The sequence below is a fragment of the Aulonocara sp. 'chitande type north' Nkhata Bay genome, linkage group LG23 (assembly GCF_057382095.1).
Source record: "Aulonocara sp. 'chitande type north' Nkhata Bay isolate Kocher_YH1m ecotype deep benthic linkage group LG23, A_spYH_male_GT1.1, whole genome shotgun sequence".
Taxonomy (NCBI): domain Eukaryota; kingdom Metazoa; phylum Chordata; class Actinopteri; order Cichliformes; family Cichlidae; genus Aulonocara; species Aulonocara sp. 'chitande type north' Nkhata Bay.
The window spans coordinates 24,493,904-24,512,798 of record NC_141365.1 but is presented as its reverse complement, the minus strand read 5'-3'; the positions used below and the strand labels follow the sequence as shown (position 1 = coordinate 24,512,798).

The 18,895-nt window shown below is 40.2% G+C and overlaps 1 protein-coding gene across 2 annotated transcripts in view; it reads right to left on the bottom strand.

Annotated features, from left to right (window-relative positions):
- Positions 1-318: 318 nt before the first annotated feature.
- Positions 319-18,895, bottom strand: part of LOC147301864 (receptor tyrosine-protein kinase erbB-4-like) — a 367,641-nt gene continuing 349,064 nt past the window's right edge. For both annotated transcript variants that reach the window (XM_086284333.1, XM_086284335.1), the window contains exons 24-27: positions 13,509-13,606; positions 13,174-13,344; positions 10,111-10,396; positions 319-9,072 (exon numbers count right to left, since the gene is read on the bottom strand). In XM_086284333.1, coding sequence (XP_086140459.1) covers positions 8,234-9,072; positions 10,111-10,396; positions 13,174-13,344; positions 13,509-13,606 — 1,394 coding nt within the window. In that variant the 3' untranslated portion in view covers positions 319-8,233. The remainder of the gene's footprint in view (positions 9,073-10,110; positions 10,397-13,173; positions 13,345-13,508; positions 13,607-18,895) is intronic.

Sequence of the window (18,895 nt, the reverse complement as noted above, 5' to 3'; positions counted from 1 at the left end):
TATTGAAACTGTTAGCATGTGGATTAGAGCATCTGAAAGCAGCTTTCGTTTTCCATTCTATTTATAGGCAGCAGGGTGGCGTGTCGAGCAAGGAAACCTATGATCTGGGCTGAGGACTTGAGCTTCCCCACTGAGGGGTATTTGAAAAAGATACAGAATTCCTAATAAGGTTAGCAATCCCTGATTTGGCTGATTTTGAAGATACACAACTCATAACAAGAATAAAAACTTTAAAGTGGTGCTTTCCCAAGTAAATATCAAGTAAAGAAAGCCCCCCCAACACTTACTAAACACACGTGCACAAACGACCACACCATATATCGAATCAATCTTTATTTATATTAAATTAAAAATATACTTTTGACAGATTCATGTAACAAACATGAGGAACGGTATTTCTATGATATAAAGCTTTGGGTATGGTTTCAAAGTACTCAAAGAGAAAGTCAGCAATGATGGTGTTGGGTAAAGGGACAAGGGGAAAGTATTGAAAACCAACAGTACGCAAAGAGGAGCAAGCGATGACGCCTTCTCTCCACTATGTCTCCTTTTGAAAGCATGCAAAACAAATTAAATGAAATCAGGGCCTATTGTGAAGGCTGTGCAGAAAAGAGGAGTAAGAGGGTGGACTTGGCTCAGTAATATTTCGAGTTGAAAGTAAGCAGAGAAGGTAACACTGACTCTCAAACACAGTTTATATAGGTTAGTTGGGACCACAGGTTTCAGTTTTATGACATTTAGAAAGATGGCATTGAGTTCTCTTGGTTGACTGACATGGTAGGCATTGGAAAAGTAAATCAGATGTGTCTCAGTTTGCGTACTACCACCCCTACCGTTATTTTGTGAATAGTGTTGATCATTCACCTGACTGTTTGTTAACTGTAAATCTCTGACACATGCACTATTCTGAATGTTGCTCAGGACCTATTCACCCAGGCTTAGAGACCAGCTGGGAATAATCTGATTATGACCGGTTGCTAGGGAAAAATGTTCATCGCCCAACTGGTTGATGAGTGGTTGCTGGTTGTTGCGAGCAATGACTGTGAAATTGATTGCTAAAACCTTCACTCACTTAGGCCTAGAGTGAGTGGGGTTACCCTAACAGCTAGTGAACACCATGGCAAAAGAGTGTATATTCCACAAACAGTATGCAAATGGCTGCTGGAGGTTGTTGGCGGTTGCTAGTATGACATTGGTTGCCAACAGGCATACAGAGTTGTACCAAAAATCTACTTATGATTGTTTTAGCCACTGTTAGACTGGCACAGTCTCCAGTTTGCATGGAAGCGTCCAACTTGCCTGCAAATGCTCGCAAACTACTCATTAAGCTGTAGTGAAACTGTCAAAAGTGTGGCACAATTGGCAAATATTCACCTTAATTGTAAAAGTTGCACCTTTTGAAATGTCTTAGTTCCAATGATAAGGCACTGCTTTTATTTTGAAGGTGAATGTTCTCCGTTTCGAGTTACAGAGAGCATAGTTGAAAATTGGCTGCTTTTCATGCAAACTACAGGCAAAAGCAACAATATGCAAGCAAACAAAACGATCCCAAGGAGGCTGTCTGATGCAGCACCCCATTTGTGACAGACAGCAATCTCCAGCAACCACTTGTTAACTGGTGGGGGACCATACATCTTTCCTTAGTGATCAGATATTGCAAGGAGAATGATGAACCCGTCGCACAGCCTGTCTGACTTTGGCCTTAAGTAGTGGAAACTAAGGCATTAACAGCTGATCTTCAAATTAGAGCCAGATATTGAGCTAATACTAGCTAGTTAGTTGTTTTTGTGTTGTTGGCATGTTGTCTGCACTGTGGTATTGTCTGGTAGTTTTCTGTGACTTCATAGAGATTTTAGTGTAAGATATCTGACCAGAGGCTCAACAACTTGATAAATTCACTAAATGCGCCATCTAGTGTGAGACTTGCAGTCTGCGCTATCTAGCTAGCTACCGCCAGCAGATGCTTAGCAACCCGGGATTGATATTTCACGCATTATGGCATCGACTGATATTTATGCATGTTAAACTTACATCTGCAATGACAGAAAAGTGTTATACATGGTAAGAAGCTCATTTTGTCATATGTTTATAAAATGTTGCAGCTAGCGCAACAATCCTTGTTATTGCTAGCTATCTGGAAAGCTAAAAGCAAGAGATTTTTCAATCTGGGACTGATGTTGCTGTGTTTACATTACTTCAGAAGAATTTAGTATTACATTTAGTAAGTAACTTGACAAATGTAAACATGAACAAAATGTGCCAGCTAACATAACAGCCATGGTAAAATGCTCCAATAGTCCAGCCTCTTGTCGTGCCTGATTTCAGACAACACTACACTATCAAGCTAATATGCTACTATTATGGAAGTATTCAAAGTGAGACACCACCCATTGTTATTTGTGTAGTGTTTAACAGTGTTCACTTAAACTGAAACGTTACACGTGAACAGCCACAAAGGTCTGAAGCAGGGCCACTGAACAGAGTTTCACATGAGAAGGGAACAACAAGCACTTTTAAAATGAAATACCCATTAGTAAAAAGGGTACACTTACATAAAGCAAATATGTACGGCTCTTTTTGTACAAGTCGATATAAGCAGGAGAAAAAAGCAGTAGGAGAGAAGACCAATATAAATTCAAAGCATCGCCTCCTTATTTACAAATTCACCAAGTCGGCCATTTCGGTGCTTTATAAAAATATTATTCACATTTGTTGTTGAAGTGTGTTAGATAAATCTGGGAGGAAATCCCAAAGATTCTGTACAGTTATACTGATACAATGATTTGAATACAGAAAATGAATGACTTTCTTTTATGAGGGACAATGGTATAGTGGTTTATACATTCGCCTAACAAGCGAAAGATTCCTGGTTTGATTTCCGGTAGGAGACGCAAATCCCTTCGGGGCTGTATCAGGAAGGGCATCCGGCGTAAAAATCTAGCAAACCGAATATGTGGAGCTACCCGCTATGGCAACCCCTTGTGAATAAGGGAGTAGCTAAGAGTAGCTTTTTCTTCTTTTGTGCAATTAAAATGTCAAGAAACCGAAAAACGTGGCTAGAATAACAAACATGTTGAAGAATGTACAGTAGCCAACACAATAGTGGGAAAAAGAAGTTACATCGTTGATACTAAGGATAAAACTCAATATTAAAAAGACACTGTAGGGAGGGGGTGGGGGTGTACTACACTCACACACAAAAATTCCCATGAAACATCGCAGAAATAAGGATTCCCAGTTTGTGCTACTAAACTCGATAAAAAATATCTGATTAATTTTTCCCACACTGGACAGAAATTTGAGTATAATGTTGTCATAAATGAGATACGAAGGTGGAGGGCAGTAAAACACTCACTTTGGGAACCATGCAATGTAATATTTACTATACAATAGACTTTGTTGAAGCCTGTATGGTGTTTGAGGATAAAATATTGAAGGATTCGGTTCAGGACATGGCTACATGCCTTTGCACCTTGGCTTTGAGGAGGCAGTAAAAAACAAAAAACAAAAACCTAAACCCAGAAAATAATATAAAAAGGATCAGCCTAACCAGCAGTGTTTCCCCCTGGCATGCTTTTGAACTGCCACGAACACAAGCCTGTTAAGGACTGAGACAAATAGCAGCAGGTAACACCAAGGCAAAATTAGTTTGAAACAAGACACAAGATATTAGTCTTCAGAGAGGAAAAAAATGCTTCCACATAGACGCAACACATTTTGGTACTCTAAAAGGATAACCAAGGTCTTAGGATGGGAAAAAACACGACTTAACAGAAGGGGAACTTCAGGTGCTTTTTCCTACCTTTCTGTCAACAAACAAGTCAATGACTCAGATCAAAAATGGGAGAGTGGGGATGCCTCGGATTCTCTTAAGTGCTCTTGAGAACATTTGAAACCATTTGTATCATCAGTCCTTCAATCTGTTCTTGATTCAAACACACATTTTGCCTGGGTCTGCAGTGTAATTTAGGGCAAAACAGGCATAAACCAAGGCGTGTGTTTTTCTTTCGACCACCATCATATTTTTGTTCATTTTTCTTGAAACCCAGATTTGGCAGTCGCTTCCATCGCTCAGTATAAACAAGCTCAAACGCGCCATAAATATTTCACATTGATATTAAATGCTGTCTCTATTTCACTGAATTAGAGCTCGAAAAAGGACTACAAAATACTCCTTCATCAATTAATCATGACAGCATCAAAGCACTACTATAAATACTGTTTGAAGTCAGCGAAAAAACATGGAAACAAGGACATTCTTGAAGCTGGTCAAGTACCATGTAAAATGTGTTTTCCTTATGACCTCTTGGCCCCAGTTCCTTCCTTGTACTTTTGCTAAAGCTATTGCTTTCTGAAGTGGTAAACGGCTGGATAAACAAGTTGAATATTTCAGTAACGAAGAGTGGAAATCCTTTCTTTATACCCGCGACTTTGATCAAAGTGCTCCATGGGGAGGATAAACACATACAGCGTTACATGTGCATAGACTGAGACAAGCACACTTTCACACACTTTTAAATACACAAAATAAATAACCTACGCAAGAACACAGCTTAGGCAGGGCTGGGCTCTGGCAGAGCAGAATGATGAAAGGTTGTTGAAACTATGACAAAGCAATATTTATGCTCCACAAATAATGAAAAATACCGTTGTTGTTAAAGGTTCAAGAACTACAAGTTTTTCTTCATATTCATTCAACTAAATAAAGGAGATATTGCAAAAGGACCTCTGAGAAAAACCAACATTACACAAGTTTTATCTTGAACTTCTAAGTTTGGCAAGCGTTGCAGTGTTTTCCCCTACCCACAGGTGTTGTGTATGGCTTGGTGGAAGAAATAACGGCTGTAATACAGTCCTTTCAGCAGCATTGACTGGCAAGTTGCCTACACAGGCATCAGTAGTCAGGGTTAGAACTATTTTCTTGAGATTTCTTGAGAGTGACGATATCACTCTGGGCTAAGAACAGATGTGAAGCCTTTATAGATTAGAGGCTTCGTTAAACAGTGGCTAGACTAATTAATTTAAAACTCAGTGGTGCTGAAAGTGCAAATTACATCAAACAAAACAAGAAATGACTTTCTTAGGTATGTTAAAAATTGGCACAGTTATTAATACTGGTAACAGTAGTTGACTGTCTGGTGATTCACCAAGAAACTAATGAAAACTATACTAACTTAATATTGGAAAACATAACATTATAGTTTTAACTGAAAAAAAATGTCATATAGTATAGTACTAATTTCGTTTACCAGTTACCCTGTGCTGCATTAAAAAAAATTACATGTATTCAAAACAGAACTTGCTTTATGAACTTGGTTTGGCCAGTTGTTAACATACACTCATCATGGGCATGAATGTCATGCTATTTTTCAGCTTAGAATTTTTTTCTTTTACTTTTTACATTTTCAGTGCATGCCAAGAAGAGTGGCCAAATATCCAGCCAGAATTATGCCAGATACTTTTTAAAACTTTAAAGCCCAATTTTTTGTTTTTAAAGCCATTAAATATGTATACTATACAGTCATTTCACCATGGAAAAAAGACAGTTTCAAAGAATTCATTAGAAGCCCAAAATGATCATGATATTTGTGATGAGTGGATATAAACTTCTGACCACAACTGCATACATGGAGCAAAGGCCAAGTTCAGCTAGGTGACAAAGTCAAGCTCCATCACAGTCCCAGCGGATAAGCTAATGTCTCAGCTAGTACCCTTCTACACATCCTTATGACAGTTTTTTGGAAGCAGCCAACCCCACATCCAGCTAACTCTTCCTTTTCACATTTGTTGTTATTTCTGCTCTGTGAAATCTTAAACTTCATTTAGACTACTGTGGGAAATCTCAACATCCCAACTAACTACGTAATTGGAAAATCCTTGTATCCCTACACTGAGGTCTTCCACACCATCAAGTTGTTGTGGTATGCATTGGCCCGACATGTAGTTACATTTCTAGGGAAGTGCACGACATGTTACTTAGAAGGTTGCGGCATAGGGTTAAAATGGGGTCTGGTTATGGTATAAGTTAAGGCGTAGAGCTGAAACAGAAGTATAGTTTACGTGAAAGGAGTCTTCCTGCTTTGTGCTTTCTACATTAGCCCAGAATAGAACCATACCTCCAAACAGAAATTACTAAAACAACAGTCTTCTGACTATAGTTGTCCTGGTTGAAATATAAATAAAATATACACTTCAAGCTACTGTCAAGTTTTCTGTATTTAGCCACAATCTATGGCCACATATTCGTTGGCAAGATCAGAGATCTATGTTGCCACAAGGTGTAGTTACAATTCTATGGAGGTGCATGTGAGGCTTAAGTTAGCTTTAATGCTAAAGAATAAATTTAGCTTTGAAACATCTGACTTATTTGAAAGCATCATTTTTTCTTGCTCTTTAAAATACATTTTCTAGCAGACAAGGTTAGCTTATCGACTTCTGCCTTGTGAACAATTTGGGTAGGAACCACTGACACTTCTAGTAGCCAAAATGAAATTAGCTACCAATTAACAGTCTAATAAGAATATGGGTGGGGTCTGGAAAAAACATGATTCTGTAAAAAAAAAGAAGCAAAAAACATCTAGATCAGATGTGGACAAAAATAATCAAGAATTATGTGGCCAAAAGTAGTCTAGAGTTGTACTTTTTCTCGGACCAAGCAATCGAGAATATAACAAACACCATGACCGAGACAAGCTCCAGTTCCAGTTACTAAAATGATAAATCCTCACATTCTTGATTTTGATCAACTCAAAGAAAGTAACGTTAGCTAAGGACACCCTAAATCTATAAAACTCTTCCAGAGATTTGGTGCCATTTGGTGCAGTTTGGGGCTTTTAATGATCTTTTGATTTGAGCTTGGTTTGTTTTATACTTAACATAGGAAAAAAAAGCCTTGATAGAGTCGATCGTTGGTTAGTACTGAAGATCTTTAGCTTTCGACTCCATTAACACTGACTTTTACCCCCCAGTGGGATCATCTGTAGCTTGCTAAAATATGAACATACACGCACACACTAATCCCAATCACACTAACATAAAGACAGATAGACATATAAAGTAGTCTGTTTAACTGTGCTCTGCTGGTGCTGTCTTGTTCCTTCCTTGAGGTCTTCATTAGTCAGTTTGTATAAACTTTCATGAACTTTTCCTCCCCTTTCTGTAGTTTTTTCTCTCTCTTTGAACACCATTTTGAGTTCAGCTGCTTTACTGGAGTACTCTACAGCTCATAGCAGGTTTTCTCATCCGAGTTAGCTTGAATGGGAAAACCAGTGTATAAAAATCTTTTCAGCACTGAAACCCGTGATTATAAAAGTGTTTACAGTGTGGTTTCCCTTTTACCATTTGCCCTGGGAAAGCTGTTTTAGTCAGCTTCTCCAAACAGACAGCAGCCAAGCAAAACCAACAGAACAGCAGTTGCCCTGCAGATTCTCGAGCAATTTAAAAAGTCCATGGTTGAACTACAAATGTGAAAGAAAAGATCACTGTAGTTTTGTCCATCACAGTATCACAGTTACAGTAGAAGGATGAGATGAGATTCACATATTTCATATAAAAGAACACACGGTGGGTATAATCCTATAGGCAAAATCACTGAATATGATTGATGAGTGCTCCATCTTTTGTTGTCCACTCTATATTGTCTTTTCTTCCTCCATATTTTGCTTTTGTTGCCTGGCTACCTCACTCTAATGTCATTCAGAAAACCAGGCATCTTGACATCTAACAGACTGTATTTGTTCTATGTGATTGTGTCTTTCAGAAACCCTTTGCAGAATATTGTTCCTCCTCAGAACTTTATAATAGAAAGCAAAAAGATTAGTAAAACTTCTTGTTCCTCTCACAAATCTGAAACCCAAGTGGCTGGCAGTGAGTTCAGATACCCCCAGATACAGTCCATCCACTGCTGTGTGATAATTAAGCATCTGTTCTTTACTGAAAACTACCATAACCTTGACATTCTGAATGACATGGAGCACAGTCTCTATCTACAGAACAGAGATGGACGAGATTGTCTATAGTGACAGTTCAGGGGTCTGAGTTGCTTCTGCTTGGTTCGGTCCACCTCCTCCAGATGTTGCTACAATCTACAGCAGATGGCCTGTTATCTGGGCAGGGCTGAGAGCAGCCTTGGTTGGTGCTACTCTCTCTTTGTGTAGGACCGTGGAACTGGAGAGGATGTTGGGCTTGTTGGAGGCTAGAGGAAGATTGGGGAACGTTTGTTAAATGGAATAATCTAGACCACAGTGTTTCGCTGCCGGTAAGGTGGAGGTGGCAAGATGGTTCCAGCTTTCAGGGAAAACTCAGACATGTATTCAGGGTTTTCAGCTACTGCCGGCCGTATGTGTCCATTCTGCTTATAGAAGAGCTTGGCGTTGGTGGAACCTCCCTGGGCACCATCTGAGGCTGCCTGGTTAGATGATTTGGGAGGCAAGCTGTGCTGCCAGTATTCTGGATTGTCAAAGGTCACCTTCAGCTTCTTTCCGCTGGCTTTACCTGATGTTTGCCCTCCATGCTTCAGCAAACTGGCAGGGTGTGTGGTGGCGTAGCTCTGGTAGGCTGGCAGGCTGCCATGCCCAATGGTGGCTGAAGTGGACAGGGCGCCCGACTGGCTCACCTGAGCCTGAGCAGTAGTTCCTGCTTGACTCTGAGCAACAGAGCTGCCACCTGGATTGCCAGGTTGCCCTGCAGGTTTGACGGTGTGGTGGGCATGGAGGATGTGAGTCGGTGGACCATGATGGCAAGGAATACCAGATGGAGATGGTTGGGCTGTGGGGAGGGGGTAGTGGGGCAGGCTAGTCTGGATGGTAAGCGGGAGATGGGAGCCTGAGGTTGTGGCTGAGATAGAAGAAGGAGGTTGGGTGGGTAGGGGCAGACCATTTCTCCTCAGGGCTTCCAGGCCCAGCTCAGCGGGGGTATGGAAGGTGTTGAGGTAGAGGGGCTCATTGATGTACTCGTCCTCTCCTTTGGGCTGACTGTTGGGTGTGCTGTGGTAGCCTGGGTTATCCAGGGCGTGGATCTCGCCGTTTTTACGTCGCGTGACAAACGGGTTCTCCTCAATGGGATTCAGATATTCTGTACCACAGAAAATGAATGAGAAGGAGAGTGAATTAGAAGAAGAGAAAAACAGTTCAGACAGCAATAACAAAAAATCTGGAGAAATTAAATCAAGAGGTGAGAAAACAAAGGAAATAGAGAATGAAATGGAGTAAAAGAAAGAGATCACTCGGTAATGAGGAGAGAAGATGGAGATGATAATGGCGTTAATGGCAGGCACTCAGGACAAGACGGGCATCTTGCCAGCAGTTCTTTGGCACTGGAAACTCCATCTGCCGGGGTTGAAAATGCCAACAAATGACCCCTCTTCACTGCTTCCAAGCGCTATAATAGTGGGGTGAGAAACCTATTGATTTTGCCCACTTTTCCGCTCCTTGACATTGCATCAGATGCATTTTGCTGCAGGCTTTGTTATATTTTGAGCTGCTCAAAAAAAAAAAAAATCAAAGACGGTAGTGCAAGAGCAGGGCTGATGGACTGAATTATGATCAAAGGCAAAACATGACTCTGTAGTAGTAGCTGACATACACCGCCGTCGAAGGAAACTCAGTAGGAATTTTAATCAATGGAATGAGATGAAATGAACAGGAAAACTGACAGGCCGACTATCGTACAAAGGATCGTATTTACTCTGTGAATGAACAAAGAGATGACAAGACAGAGAGAAAGGTGCACATATATTATGTACTTGTTTATAATTTTAATTATGTTTCTGTTTGTGGAGCTGCATAGATGATTGTAGCGCAATCAATCTTTAACTTCCTCTACACAGTTTTGTTTTTAGATTAGTAAGAAATTATTTTAATTAGGTAAGGTTATTTTAAAGTTTAATATTATCTACTATGTGCTGTGGATTAAATACAGCTCCTAAAATGCATTTATGCATCATTACTATTAAATACCCTGCAGGACTGCAGAATTCCTACCTGAACTTATTTTTAGCTTCTTTAGAGCAATTCTGCTTCTAATGTATACTCTGGAAAATTAAACTGGATTAACTATCTTCTAAATGATTCAAGTGGCCACAACAGTCTCATAAGGCTTTACTATGAGTACCTGAGGAGCTCTTGTCCTTCATTGCCGTCATGTATCCGTCCTCATCAGTGTCCCCTCTCAATGCTCTCTCTCCCAGAAAGATGGTTGGATCAGCACTGTACCTCTGACCCCCACTGTCTTCCCCTCCAGCCTGGCTCAGGCTCTTCTTATGCAGGCTTCCATTACAACGCTGGTCCTCCAGGACTGGGCTCGGGCCACCTGTGGCATCCTGGTTCACACAAGCTTGTGTGCCTGCCAAGGGTCCTTCTGCAGCATTTGGACCACCATCTCGATAGCCAAATTGATTCTGCAGTAAAGAGAGGCAGGGATTGGGGTTAAGATAAGAAAAACTGAGCATAGCATGAGTTCAAGAGGGGCCATGAAGTCCAAGTCGGAGCAAATAAGTGTATGACACAGCTGATTCTCTGCTAAAGAAGTGCAAGTAAGGCTATTTTGCCCTGCTTGATTGTTAAATCACGAATTAACTGTGATTAACCACATGTTTTTGTAAAGTTACATTCAATTTCAAAAGCCACAACCAAGCCTGCTTACTACCAGACCTACTGAATCAAAAACTCACTTAACAAGAACCTGTATGGCAAAGTGAAGTAGGCCAAAGTATCTCAAATATCAATTCATCATGCTAAGATTTAACAAACTGACATCTATCTGTCTTGAAATTGTTATACAAAACATTTCTGAGGCTTTGGTAAACCACGGTGAGAGCCATTATTAGGGGTGGGTATAAAAAAAATCAATTTTCCGTTTCAAATTGATTTTAGTTTGAATAATGTGATATTGATTCTTAAAAATTCTGAATCTATTTTTAAATGTGAATGTATTTTGCCAGAAATGCCAGAATCTCAGCTCAGGCTCACGAAACTATTTCAAAAACTGCCAAAGAGTTAAAACACTAAACGATTAAAAAGCAGGTGAACGGATTCCACAGAAAGATGTTAACACCTCTGTAACTTTGCTCTGCTTCACTTCAGCAGCAGCAGGTAATACGTTCATAGGTTGATTCATGGTTTGCTTCAGTTTTTGTTCTACTGCAGAATCTGCTATAAAAAGCCAGGGCAGGAAAATCTCCTTCATGTTTTTCTGCGTTTTATCCTCAGTTACTTTGACACATAGGCATCTGCTGTGATGCTTAAACCTCTGATGAAGTCTCAAGTATCAGCTTTGTTTTTATACATAGACATAAAAAATATGGATATGTACTGATAAATGATCAGAATTAAAATATTTCTGACTGTCTGAGTCAAAATTGAATCAAATCGAATCAGGACCTTGTGAATCGGAATTGAATCGGTTATAGAACCTTCCCAGGAGTGAATGGCCTACCAAAAGTGGACTGAACAAGATCTAAAGAACTGCAGTCAAAGTTTATGATTCAACAATAAGACAGAGACTGGGCAAAAATGGCATCCAAGGGAGAGTTCAAGGAGAAAACCTCTGCTGACCAAAAACAAAAACACAAAGTCTCACATTGACCAGAAAACATCTTGATGATGCCCCACAATTTTGGAAAATATTCTGTGGACTGATGAAACAACATCTGAACTTTGTGGAAGGTTTGAGTTCCACTACATCTGCATAAAACTAACACAACACTTCATAAAAAGAACATCATACCGTACAATGTAGTGGCAGTTTGCTGCTTCAGTTCAATTACTTGCTGTAATTGATGGAACCATGAATTCTGCTCTCTGCCAGAAATTCTGATTAAGATACTTTCTGAATTAACTTAGCTGTAAATATCTTTGGTCTGAGGTACTCTGGGTACTGTCTAACTCTTTGATGATATAATATCTATGGCAAATAAGCTAATAACAACAAAGTTTAAGCTAGCGTACACAACTTTTGTTCCAACTGCGGCAAAGCAGTGAGGCTTTAACCCATGCTGCTGCCTTTTGAAGTAAAATTCTCAGACAAAGTTCTGCTGGTGTAGTCATCAGCCACCAGGGACTGTGAGGGGCAGCCAGGCAAAGCTATGATACAAACACCTGAACCTTAAAAAAAAAAAGGCCCACCAGAGTATACAAAACATGACAAATGAAGCAAAGGGCTTCTTGTGGAGCTGTGTTGGCTTGCTGCAGGCTATTTAATCCAGGCCAACTTCTCTGCACTCTTGCCAGCTGCTAGCGCTACAGCAGCAATTACGGGAAGCAGATCTACAAAACACAACAGAAAAGAGGGAAATGTCCCGGGGTTATATTCGTCCACCTACTCCTACGGTTTTCCCTCTACTGCAATCAGCATCCTCCTCCTCCAAACTTCTCTGTTCATCCCTTCTTCAAAGCAAGTCATTATCGGCTCGTCTTTTCAAGTGTGAGCGAGTGAGAGCAAATCAGCACAGATAAGATAACCGTCTGTATCGGACTGTGTCTGAGGCGGCACAACCTGAATAACTAACTTCCTTCGGCAAAGTCAGCTCACTGATGGATTTATACACCCTTCCCTGCTTGGGCACGCGGCAGCTTCTGATTGTAAAATCAAAAGATCTTCAATTGCCAATCTGGTTGTTGACCTTAAACAAGTAGGACTTTGACTCGATTATCATGTGTGGGTTTTTTTGGCGTATGTGAGCGGCTGTCAGGGAACAAAGAGCCACTGGCAAATGGATAGGTCGTGGGGCTAAAGTTGTATAAGATGCGGAGCCATGGGCTGGCCAGCAGTGCATGGTGCATGCTGCAAAGCAAGCAGCCCAGCCTGTGCTCATTGTCTATTTGTAAACGACTCCAGCATTTTAAGATAGCGGCTTGTTATTTGCCTATGGCGCTCTGAGTAATGAAACCTGGGGCCTGGGGAGCTACTGCATAAAGAGTCCAGGTTTAAGACACACACACTGTGATGGAAATGATGGAGGCAGGTTATTAGTAGAGGGAAATCATCAGTGTATTGCAGGTTCTTAACCACCTTGAGCATTTATATACTGTAGGACAGTAAAAGAGAAGAGGCACGTACACAAAATTAAAGATGTTTTTTGCTGGAGATCATCTATGATGCTTAACAACTTTGGAGTGTTTGGCACACAAATGCTTCCAAAATGCAGTATAACACAGTCTTCGTCAGTGGTCTTACCCTGTTGGGGTCAACACGAGGCCTGGTCGTGCATGACTGAGTGGCCATGTTGAAACCTCGAGGCACCAGATACTCCTCGGCATCCATCAAGTCATCAAGGTCCTCTTCGTCCAGCAGGCTCTGGAAGAACTTGCTGTCATTGGGACTGGGAAGCTTCATACGGTCGTCTCCCTGAATTATACACGTGTAACAGTTTTAATTGCCGAGCACCAAATTAATTCCAGCAGCATACAGATTGCAGCGAGAGATGCATCAGATAATACTTTTGTGTCTGCACGATATGTAAATGTTTGCAGAGAAAAGAAACAAAGGAAAGTTTTTATCAAAGGACACACCTGAATCACCAGATATCGCTGTGGGTCACGGGCCATTCTGCAGAACTCGGCGGCCAGCTCTTTGAACTTCGGCCTGCTGTCTGCATCAATCATCCAGCCTGGGGAAGAGAAAGAGGGCAAAGGAAGAATGCCGTGGAGTTAGAAAAAGAAGCAGAGAGAAGTTTATTAATTGTCTACAATTCCTTAACCTTTATCCCAGCTGTCTCCTTTTTCTTTGCTCATTTTTCAGAAGGACTACTCTTGAGCCTCTTACTGCATTTGCAGCTTCCTGTCAGCCCTGTGTATTACTCTAAGAGGGGGATAGTTGCTAAAGAAATAGGAACAACAAATCAGGAACAGTCTGATAGTTAATGAGTTGTTCTTTAGTACTTCCCTAATAACTCTTGACCCAGGGCTATTAAATACTTAAGAGCCAGCTGCTAAACACACTATTAGTGAATCATAAGGTAATGATTAGCTCATAATCATCCGTAAATCCGGAAAGGTCCATTTTTTTTTCATATGTAGAGTTCATTCTCAATAAATCAAACACAGCAGAACAAAACACTAATTGCTTCTTTATTGCTGCTTAGTCATTCTTTTTTATTACCTCAAGTAATTAAGTATATCACTCAGCAGTTACTCACTAGTTACAAAGTAGTTGCTCATAACTTCAGAACTACTTTACCTGTTGTTTCTTTATCTGCTCAGTTGATGTATCATTATAGTTCCTCAGCAGTTTCTCTTTGCTTTGTCATCCTTAGCAGTCATTCCTCCACACTCCATTGTAAACACATACTTGCTCAGTAGTTACTCAGTAATTAATCAGTAGTTATGTAGCCATTCATCATGACTTTAGGACTACGTTGCTATTACATTCCCCTTCTTCTTCTTCTTTTGGCTGGTCCATTTATGTGTAGGAACACCAGATAATCTGCCCACATCCTACCCAACCTTTATCAACCTCTTCTGGCACACCAACCCTCTGCATGTCCTCCTTCGCTACATCCACGAACCTCCTCTGTGGTACCCCCCCACCTTCCTCCATCTCCATATTCTACACCCTTTGTCCAATAAAAACTATCTCAGCCTTGCCTCTCTAACGTTATCTTTGAACCCTGAGCTGTCCTTCTGATGTACTCATTTATAATGAATACCATTCTGGTCACTCCCAGTAAAAATCTTAGCATTTTCCACTCTTCCACTCTGACTCCTGTCTTTTTGTTAGTGCTACCCTCTCCTGTATGATTTATCATTAGAGGTCCTCAATAATTTCTCAATGCTTCAGGATTACGTCACACTTGCCAATAACGTCTTTATCCCCAGTGTAAAAGCATATTTACTCAGTAGTTCCTGTTCCCCACTTTTGAATCTCTTATTGCAAAGTGTTACTCAAACCAAAATAATATTTGACAAACAGCTGGCATATCACAGAATACAGCCAGGGGTGCAGTGATGTGTCTCTAAATACCGGAGGACACTGATGATGCATGAGCATGGCAGGGTTGCGACTGGTTTCTAAGGTAACCATGGTGGTTTTCATACATTAGCCATGATCAAATGCTAGACAGGCGTTATGAATAGATCATAAATCTCCATCTCAGCCTGCCCGACCATCTTCATCAGCCGCTGCTCTCCCTAGACGTGTCTTCTTCCCTCTGTTCCATTACTTTCCTACAGGATGGTTGCCCTCTCTCTCCCCAGTTATTCTTTTTAATTTGGTAGAATCAAATTATACTGACATCCATGCAATAATATTAATAACCAACTGTCAGGGTATGAGTGTCTTTCATTGTGTTGTTTGAATGCAACCGGCATCTACCGACAGCGATTAGGGTGGAATGTTTCCTTGCGTGTTATTCAGTGCACGACTTGATATTGTGAATCAATCAAAAACGCTTTAAACATCAATATGAGAGCTGTGAGTATTTAATTTGTCTTTATTAGCTCTCTTGCATGAAATACCATTTAATAATAATAATTGAATTTCAGCTAGATCGCACTAAATGTGAATATTCTGTTTCTTCAGTTGGATAAAAACAAAAAAAGTGTCATTTTGGTGCAATCCAACAGCTCCATGAATACACTTCAGTAAGAAATGGTAAAAGGGGACATTTCCAGCTATCACTTTATACTGGATAATGTAGTGCTTTGTTAAACTTTTATCTGTGCGCGGTTTATCTAAGAGAAAGCACTCAATGAAAGCTGTGCCACTGTGTACCTTCAACCTTCATTTATTTCAGGAATGCTGAATGAGCAACAGTGCCGTTCACTTTGACTTAATTCTACTGCTTTGCTCAAGGGCAACTCAGAGGTTGTAATAAAAAAAGTTTACTTTGTAAACCACATTTCTCTCCTTCAGGCTACTGCAGCAGTAAACACAGCAAACCCCTGAAGGTAAAATGCCAGGTGGTGTATTAGCTCGGATTAGATCGTAAGCAAGGAGAGCTGCTGATTTCACTGTCGACATCTCCATAACACACTCTGCAGCATCGATGGCTAAAGTGAGGTGTCTCCAGCAGTCCAGTAGGGGGTTTATTGTATGTTATTGTTTGCTTTTTCATGTATTTATGTTACAAAAAACTTGCATATACCTTGCTATACTCTAATGGCATTTATCGAATTAAAAATTTGCAGTCTTATGTGCATTTCTTACATTCTGGGCACCACTTTTAATCTAGCTCCTCTTAAATAAAGCCTGACCCTTTCAGCTGTCACTTCGCCTGTTTGACTTTGTTCAAATTTCCACTTGTAACGCCCCACGCAGGCACATTACCTAAATGAGGTGTAATTACTCCAGCGATCAAACTCTATTTCATTTTTATTGGGGTGGTGCAGAAGCGGTGGGGCACGCAGTGTGACGGCCCATGAGATCACAAACAAACGGCTCGCAGTCAACATGCAATTAGAATTAATGTGGCCGATTGCTGAGCCTGCTTCCGGCTTCTGACTGGGCAGTGTGACTCTCCCGCTACTTGGACTCTGTGCCTGACCTGTTTGGGTTATTTTTGATCACGACGCTCACTGTTAGTTTTTGCTAATTGGTGGGTAAAAAATAGTCCGTTTCTGAAGATTTTAAACCTGCTGGGATGATAAGCAGTAATATAAAATTACTAATTAAAAGGTAATGCCAAAAAACAAGAAGACAAGGAGCCCTGCCCCTGATTAAGTGTGGGATCACATAAAGTCAGAATCACTTATTCTATGATTTTTCCTCCATGGTGTTAAAACAGCCACTCACTAATGTAAACTACATTAATAAGGGTGAAATATAGTGAGTAGGATAAGTGGAACGACATTTGTGTCAGCTGCACAATGACTACGAGTGACAAACACACCACGCACAACCAAGAATAAAAAAGTGCTTGTTGTTACTACAAATCACGGAATTTAAAAGATAGTTCTACAGCATCCGGTCACTACTTGGGTGAAATATGATAGTATTGCTTTAACTGTTCAGGAATCACAGCTCTTTTTACACACAGTTCCTCTTTTTCTGAGGTTCAAAAGTAATCAGACATACAATCTTAAATATAGGGACTGTTTTTAATATGTGAATGAAAATCTGCTGCAGTCAGTGGCTGCATGAAGTCTAGAATCCATGGATATCAGCAAATCCTGTTTCCTCCCTTGAGATGCTCTGCCAGGCCTTTACTGCAGCCTTCAGCTGCTGCTTGTTTGTGGGTCTCTCTGCCTTCAGGTTTGCATTTAATAACTGAGAAGTATGCTCTTTTGGGTTATGATCAGGTCACTGACTTGGCCATTGTGGAATATCCCATTCTTTGCCTTGAGAAACTATTGTTTACCTCAGCTGTCAATATGCCAAGTGAGAAGTGTCCACATCTATTTGCTCTGGAGGAGGCTTAAAACTTTGAGAAAGTCAGCAAAGCTTACTTTGACAGTAATACTGAGGTGAGTTGTTGAGTATATCCTAAACTTTTCCATCAGTAAGTGCTGCTGTTTTTGCCGCTGTTAGCAGGAGTTAGCCTCTGTTAGCTGGTGTATGTCAAACTTTCTTTGAAGTGGATCTAACATTGTTGGACTCTGATACTTAGCAAATCGACTCATTTGATATGAGGATGTGAGAGGGTCAAAAGTCTAATCTGCTGACAATAAGTATCGGTGACAATACCAGGGATAAATAATAATGTTTTCATGTGCTAGAGCCCTGATGTCAGCTCAGGAAACGAGGTTCGTGGTGAGGAGGAAGAAGATGAGGTGGAGATGACGAGGAGAGAGCAGTGGTGGTGCAGCAGAAACACATAATTAGAAAGCATTGATAAAAATGTTACACGATTATATATAGTTTGAAAGAGCTATTTGTGATCTTTAAATTAAAAGTAAAATTATAAGGTGGTTCTCTAATTTGTCATGTAATTATGAGGGAACAGCACTTTCCTGACCACGAAACTGCTTGTCATTCAGTTGTCCAGTTACTTATGGGCAGGGATGGGCAGTAACGTGTTAAAAGTAGTGTGTTACTGTAATCCGATTACTTTTTCAAGTAACAAGTAAAGTAAGGGATTACTATTTGGAAAAATCGTCTTTCTACAGCGTAAATATTAAACTTCAAATCTGAGCAAGCACCTAGCACGCTGCCACAGGAATGTGGAATTCACAGATTTTATATGATTGATTATGAAAAAAAAAAAGAATTGGGCTGAAAGGTCTATTGCTTTATATGGTTTTATGTATCATGTTTTTAAAAAGTAACTAAGTAGTAAGGTAACTAATTACTTTTGAAAATAAGTAACCTGTAAAGTAACGGGATTACTTTATTGGAAAAGTAATCTGCAATTAGTAACTAATTACTATTTTCAATTAACTTGACCAACACCGGTTATGGAACTTGTGAGACAATGTATAAAAATGAATGTAATTCCTAAACAGTTAAAGCAACACTTTTGTTTAATCCTGTGAACTGTAGCTTAAATTCAGTAGTTCGATCATATGTTGATGGTGTACAGAGGCAAAACTACAGAAATGTAACTGACAAAGGGTACTCATACTACAGCTGACTTCAAACTCATCAGCTTTGAAAGCATTCTCCCTTTACTTTTAGCATTCAAAGCTTCTGTGGTGTACTGTGTATCAGACATCTACCCTAATAAATCAGGTGTAGATAAGCATTTTTGCTGCTTGTTAAGCTGAATGAACCTCTCTGACCTCAGCATTTACAACATTAGTGTCCAGACACGTCCAGACAAATTAGCATAGCACATAAAAATTACATTTCTCCACCAGGAGGAAAGAGAGGATAAGCCATTGGCAACTATTAGATATTATGACATTTCGGTTGGATTAACATTTTTGTCATGGGAATATGTTTTGATATCAAGCTCTAAGCTGGATCACATTATTCTCTTTCAACACATTTGCCATTTTAAGCTTTTGCAGAGTGAATTACA